Here is a 7392-nt window from a genome sequence, read left to right on the forward strand (position 1 = left end):
TGTAAAGTCGAAGAGGAGAGAAAGAAAATAATAATAATAATAAAATAATAATAAAATAATAATAATAATAATAATAATAATTATAATAATAATAATTATAATAATAATAATAATAGCTTCAGCTCTACACACTGAGGTTAAGACAACGTAAGCGGGACTTCCCATTTGTGAGAACAGGTGGAAAAGTAATTTTAATAATGGAAAATGATTGTTGAATTTTCACCGTGACAACCAAAATATGTTTTCATGTGACTTTTTTTGGATGGCTGAAAAATTACACGCATTCATGTTGAGTTTCCATGTTATGGTATATACTACTGACAAGAGCAATAATAATATGATCAGCTTCGGCCGATTCCCCGACTCAGATTCAGTGACTCAGATTCACCGATTCAGACTCAGTGACTCAGATTCAGTGACTCAGATTCACCGATTCAGATTCAGTGACTCAGATTCACCGATTCAGATTCACCGATATCGACAGTGACTAATTAGATTCAGTATTCACCGATTCAATCAATCAGATCGATCTCCGATTCAGACAGTGCCCCATGAGTTCGGCTGTCAGATTCGCTGACTCAGTATTCACTGACTCATTTCACTGACTCCGTTCACCTGATCAGCTTCAGGACTCAGATTCAGTGACTCAGATTCACCGATTCAGATTCAGTGACTCAGATTCACTGTCTCAGATTCACTGATTCAGATTCACTGACTCATTTTCACTGACTCCGATTCACAGATTCAGATTCAGTGACTCAGATTCAGTGACTCAGATTCACCGATTCAGATTCAGTGACTCAGATTCACAGATTCAGATTCAGTGACTCAGATTCAGTGACTCAGATTCGCCGACAGATTCGCTGACTCAGATTCCCTGACTCAGATTCACTGACTCAGATTCACTGTCTCAGATTCACTGACTCATTTTCACTGACTCAGATTCACTGACTCAGATTCACTGACTCAAATTCACCAACTCATTTTCACTGACTCAAATTCACCAACTCATTTTCACTGACTCAAATTCACCGACTCAGATTCACCGACTCAGATTCACTGAGTCATTTTCGCTGACTCCGATTCGCTGAGGAACTGCGGTGTCGGTGCAGCTCGAATGACTTTGTCCCCTCGCAAACCCCAAATTGAAGCGTCGTAAAGTTGAAGAAGAGAGAGAGAAAACAACAAAAGGAGTCTTGTGTTTGTAGCTCGGCACCGTCGGTGATGCTCCAGAGTCCAGGTCCCCGTGTTGCTCTGTACATGCGGACGTTTCCGGTCCAGTGAAGATCTGCGGCGTCCCCCGTCACTGTTTGTAGTATTTACAGCTCTGTACACCGACGAAAGACGTCGTCACGGCAAGAAAAAACAACAACCACGGAGGTTGAAGTTGAAGTTCCTGATCAAAAACGAGCCCGGTTGATTTGATGCAACTTGGCAGAAAAATGTGTTTTCTTTTTTCTTTTTTCCCGGAGTCGACAGAGCCAAATTGAAATGAAAAATCAAACGAATCCCAATTTAAAAAAAAAAAAAAAATCAGGATAGATAGCGTCACACGGTACACGTAAGTAGGATTTACAAATACTTCTCCCCCCCCCCCCCCCCCCTTCTCCCACCGAAGTTAGTTTTTTCTTTTTCTACTCCGAACACACAGCAAAAACAGCCTAAAGCAACGCACACGAAATCCAACTCAAATACGTGAGTAGCTAAATAGTTTCCCATTAAATTATCACAACAATGTGGTGTAGTTTACATTCCTTCCGCAGCAGCAGCAGCAGCTGGAGCCGCGTGTTTTCTTCAATTGATTTTAATTAATTCTATTTTACATTTGATTGGTTTCTAGAGGAGGGTGGAGGTGGAGGTGGCGGTGGTGGCGGTGGTGGTGGTGGTGGTGGGCGAGGGTCTAAAGCCTTGTAGGTTGGATGCAGTTATAAAAAGGAAGAAGGGGAGTCGGTGGTACGGCACAGCGAGCATTAGGCACAGGGGGCGGCAGTGAAGGGGCAGGACGGGTGGAGGCAAGCAGCGACGGAGGGGAGGATGAGGGGGCGTGGTGGGGGAGGTGGAGATTCAAGGTGGAGGAGCTGCTCCTTCACAGGTAGATCTCCCTCTTGGAGGTCTGGCCGGTCGGAGTGTTGGCCGAGTGGTACTCCACCGCCTGGCTCAGTGGGATCTCCTCCAGACCACAGTCTTTACCGGACGAGTCTCCGCCCCTCGGGTAGGCACTGTTGTAGGGCGTCATGAACCGCATGTTGGTCACTTTGGCACCACCCCCACCACCACCACAACCACCACCGCCCGTCCCGGGCTCCTCCGTCGTGGGCTTGGGGCTGCCGTTGGCCATCAGCTGCTCCTGGCCGTCCATCTCCTGGTAAGGCACGAAGGTGGAGAGCTTGGGGGCGTTCTTGCACACCTTGCGGGTGGGGGAGGGCTCGCCGGGCATCCAGCAGGAGTCGGAGTGGCCGAACTCGGTGCACTCGTGGGTGCAGTTACCGGTCATCGCCACGTCGGGGAGGGGCCTGAGGTCTGCAGGGAGAGACAAGGAAAGGGTGAGTAACATAGAAACAACAGGGGGGGGTTTAAAGATCAGAGATGGAGATGAAGGTGGGGAACAGAGCTCTCCTAGGGAGGGCCAGTTGTTCATGTCTGCTATGTCTTCTCTGAAACCGGCTGCTCTGACTAACCCTCGTATTGTCTTCTTGCCGAAAAACCTTGTCATCAACGTTTTGGTCGACTTTTCCGACCATTTTGTGTCTTTCCTCAGATTTTTTTTCTTGTAAATTTTTCAATGTTTTTGGACTTTTTCTGAGCATTTTTGAAAAAAAGTTTTTGCTTTTCCCCCCCCAATTTTTTAAAGCTTTTGTTTTTACATTTGTCCCTTTTTTTGACATTTTTGTCACTTTTTTTCTATTTACACAGGTTTGTCTTTTTTTTTTTTTTTGTACATTTTTGTCACTTTTTTTGAATTTTTGTCAATTTTTTTTCCATTATTTGTCACTTTTTTGGAATTTTTGTCACGCTTTTTTTTTTTTGTCAAACAAATTATTTAATCAATTATTTATTTTCTCCAAAATCGACCAAATCCCCCCAAATTCAATGGAAGTAGCGATTATTTATTTACCTCGTGAGGAGCGTTTTTTGGACAATTTGTTTGAAAGAAACCCAAATTTCTGATAAAGACACTTTTTGAAAATGGGTCAAATTTGACCCGAAGACAACAGGAGGGTTAACTACCTCATACATATGCAGTAGTTACAAAAAGTAATGCACTTTATGTGGTATGTATTCCATGTATTTATTACATATTGACTGTTGCTGTATAAGAGCGTGTAGATCCTCTTAGGAAGGAGGTCGGTTGGGGGGGGGTCATGACCAACCAGCGTCACGTTAATTTATTAATATTTAATATCCACTGTAATAAGGATATCATTTGTCGTGCATACATGTTTGTACACTATCACAGGAAACCATTTGTTAAAAATGTACTGCCTTGCATTTCCTCTAATCTCCATTTCTATGATGAACCAGTAATTTTGTTTCTGTCTTTTATTTGATCTTTTTTCATCTTTGTCTGTCTTTTATTGATATTTATGATGTTTTTGTTGTTGAATTGTCTCGCACATAGCTGCTTGTTTTTTCTACTTTGTCTCTCTTTTATTGATATTTATGATGTTTTTGTTGCTGCGTTGTCTTGTGTACAGCTGCTGCTGGTTTTTTTGCTCTGGGATTCTGGTGTTTAATGCCCGGCTGCAGAACAATTTCCTTTCACATAACAAAGTTAAGAGTTAAAGTTGACTGTAAACAGAAGTGGATTTGACAGAAAACAGATAACACACACACACACATTGGTATTTCTGTGTGTTAAGATCTCTGTGTAAATGTTGCTTTTGTCTCTTAACCCTCATGTTGTCCTCATGTTGTCCTCATGTTGTCCTCATGTTGTCCTTGGATCAAATTGACCTGTTGTCCTGTGTCAATGTTCTTTTTAATTCCCCAAAATAACATGATTGATTCCAACGCTCTTTGCCAAGTACAAATCTCTACTTTCATTAATTTTTGGGTCTTATTCTATTTTATAGCATTGTAAAACAATGAGAAGTGTTGTTGAAAAGTCTTATTAAAAGAAAATCACATTACATATTCCAGTCTGTGATTATTCATCAACCCCATTCGCTTTAATTTTAGAAGTCTCAATTTTCCTCATTTCTTATGTCCCCCGTTCAGTCTTCTACTCCAACTTAGGGATAATTTCCTATAAATGAGGTTTATTGACCATATCTTCCAACAATGACTGTAAAACTAAAGTTAATAAGTCGGTGTTACGTAGTGTTAATCAACAAAAAAGTGACAAACATTGTTGAAAAAAGGGACAAAAACGTGCAGTTGAATGACATTAAAGTCTTTTACTTGAGTCATATTATTCTCAAGTAATAGTACTTTTACTTGAGTAAAATATTTGGCTGCTCCACCCACCTCTTGTCACAGAACGGCAAGAGCGGAAGAGACGCTGATTGAAACTGTCTTCATCCCTTTATCCACACGCACAGCTCTCCATTTGAAGGGAATTAATTAAAGCTCATGTGTATTTTTAAAGTCACTAATAGTTCACAAAGTGCCAAGAACGTTGCTTAATTTGTTGCAACCGCATATCAAACGGCGGCTGCTGAGCGTGAAACAGGATCTGCTGATTTGAAAGGAGGGAGAGAAAAAAACAAAAAAATCACGCCTGTTAATTAGGCTGTTCAAACAGCCAATTAAGACAAAAAAAATGACAACCCTGTAAATGCTCTTTTCTTCACCTACAACAAATGACACGATGCAACATGACGAACACAGGAGATGCTTCAGAAAAAGACTGGATTTCCCCTTGTATTCAATGATATTGTGAACATTGAGCTTGTGATTTCTCCCCACTTAGGGGTTTCTTTACTCTGGCATGAGTCTGACTTTTAATCCTGAGCTTCTGAGACAGACAGGAGGACAGACAGGAAACTGACAGACAGGAGGACAGACAGGAAACTGACGGACAGGCGGACGCAGAGCTGAGTTCTCATTTAAAGAATCACAGCTTAAAATGGAAAAAGGTCAGAGATGGAAGCAGACATATCAATGCGTATGCAGAAAGTAACCTTTCTTCTGTGCGTGACATTAGATCATTCTTTGATACTGGAGGTTGGAGGCTTGAGCGTGTGTGTGTGTGTGTGTGTGTGTGTGTGTGTGTTTGTGGGTGTGTGTGGGGGGGGGGTGGGGGTTGTCGGTCCTCCAGGGGAACGGCGCTTATTTCCCAAAATGCCCTCTGCTTCATGCATAATTTAAATTCATTGCCTCCTTTTTTTTTTTTGCAAAAGGAGCTACAGTCGGCTTTTCTGTCTGTTTGCGGGGTTGATGTGTACGTTTTAATCCCGGGGAGTGCTGAGTAGCGACCGCGCTCTCTCCTCCCCCCCCCCCCCCCCCCCCCCCCCCCCCCCCACATTCTCACGGCCGCCGCCTCTGTGGATTTTAGTTTTTAAGCACTTCCCATGCAAAAGCAAGGTGCTTGCAAAAATGTTAAGTCATGTGCGAGTGGCTGCTGAGTTCAGAGCGGCTGTTTAATAAGTGCTCTGCCTCTGAACGTCGTGTCAGCAGGAGGCGTATAAAGCACGGGCGCCCGCGGAGCTGCACGGCTGAACAAACTCTCAACTTCACTCACTTCAACAACAACAACAGCAGAGAAAAGACTCAGCAGCTAAGTTCAGCCGGGCTGCAGCCTCTAGAAAAACCTCCAGCAACTACCGAGACCTCTGGGCCCGGACTGGGTGTCTGGAAATGGAAGAAGTTAGGGAGAAAACACAAGACTTTCACCCAGGAAACAGGTGTTCATGTCCTGAGAGTACCTAGGTAAGGACTACTAGCCAGTCAGGAGCAGAGTATGAGGGTCCTGACAGTACCTAGGTAAGGACTACTAGCCAGTCAGGAGCAGAGTATGAGGTCCTGACAGTACCTAGGTAAGGACTACTAGCCAGTCAGAAGCAGAGTATGAGGGCCCTGACAGTGCCTAGGTAAGGACTACTAGCCAGTCAGAAGCAGAGTATGAGGGTCCTGACAGTACCTAGGTAAGGACTACTAGCCAGTCAGGAGCAGAGTATGAGGGCCCTGACAGTACCTAGGTAAGGACTACTAGCCAGTCAGGAGCAGAGTATGAGGGCCCTGACAGTACCTAGGTAAGGACTACTAGCCAGTCAGGAGCAGAGTATGAGGCCCTGACAGTACCTAGGTAAGGACTACTAGCCAGTCAGAAGCAGAGTATGAGGCCCTGACAGTACCTATGCAGAAACGGCACAAAATGTTTTGGACTGTACCAACAGAGAGAATCATTTTCATTTAAAAAGTGAAGAAAACTTCAACAAAGTAACAAACAGTGTTGAAAAAAGTGTCATAAACCTCCAAAAACAGTGACAAAGAGTCTAAAAAAAGGGACAAAATACGGAAAAAAAAGCAAGAAAATCCTAAAACAAAAGTGGCACAAACTTCACAAAACGTGACTAAAACATTTTGCACTGTACCAACAGATTCATTAAAGGTAATTAATCTTCTGAATGGGACTTAATTCCTGCTTTGGGACAACTGAAGACGCTTTTTTTTGTCCCAGGTGAGCCCAAGTCTTGACTCCCGTGCGACCGTCGACCTTTTCTAAACCTCCGTAAGGCTCGTTTTAAACAAAACCGCCTCCAGGAAACATCGAAATCCGAGAAAACCGTTCAGTGTTGAAATAAAACGTGTTTTGAAAAAGGGCTTTGGAATCCATCCAAAACAAGATTAACGGTGTCACGTCAGCCCCCTCTGACTCTGTGTCTTCCCAGTCTCTGTCCTCTCTGTGCTCCCCTTTCCCGAGTTGCTCCACAGCTGATGCGGTTTGTCACTTCTACGAGCTCCCCGACTCTCGTCAGAGAGGAGCGTCTCTCCCGGGGGAGCCGTCTCAGAGCAGGTGACGTTTACGAGTACAAGAGCAGATAAACAGGAAGCTCAGCTCAGCTGCCGGCTGCATGACGGGATCACACCGCCACACCGCGCATCTCAAATCAGAGCAAGTCGTGTCACAAATATGTCACGTACGCACACGGGAAACTGAGCAAATATGATGAATAATAATAAATGAACATACACCCAACATAAGAAAATAAATGTACTGTATGTGGCATTGTTTTCTACAGTTATATTTGCATGTTAGGGACCGAAGAGTTTTCACTCCATTTCCGTTCTCTTTGGCCATTTCTTCGACGGTATTAGGTTTTTGTCAACAAAACTACTGAAGTCTGCACAAATATTTCATGTTTCCAGCTTTCTAGTGGCTCTATACTAGGGTGTTCCCGGGGACAGTCCCCGGTTTTGGTGACCTGTCCCCGGCTGGATCTGTCCCCG

At 43.8% G+C, this 7392-nt stretch overlaps 1 protein-coding gene across 1 annotated transcript in view; it reads right to left on the minus strand.

Annotated features, from left to right (window-relative positions):
- Window positions 1–654: 654 nt before the first annotated feature.
- LOC116691910 (protocadherin-9-like) overlaps window positions 655–7392 on the minus strand; it is a gene marked incomplete at its 5' end in the record, with an annotated part of 176470 nt that continues 169732 nt past the window's right edge. The window contains one exon of the mRNA XM_032519810.1: window positions 655–2520. Within this exon, the coding sequence (XP_032375701.1) occupies window positions 2087–2520 (434 nt within the window). The remainder of the gene's footprint in view (window positions 2521–7392) is intronic.

This window comes from Etheostoma spectabile, chromosome 7 (genome assembly GCF_008692095.1).
Source record: "Etheostoma spectabile isolate EspeVRDwgs_2016 chromosome 7, UIUC_Espe_1.0, whole genome shotgun sequence".
NCBI lineage: Eukaryota > Metazoa > Chordata > Actinopteri > Perciformes > Percidae > Etheostoma > Etheostoma spectabile.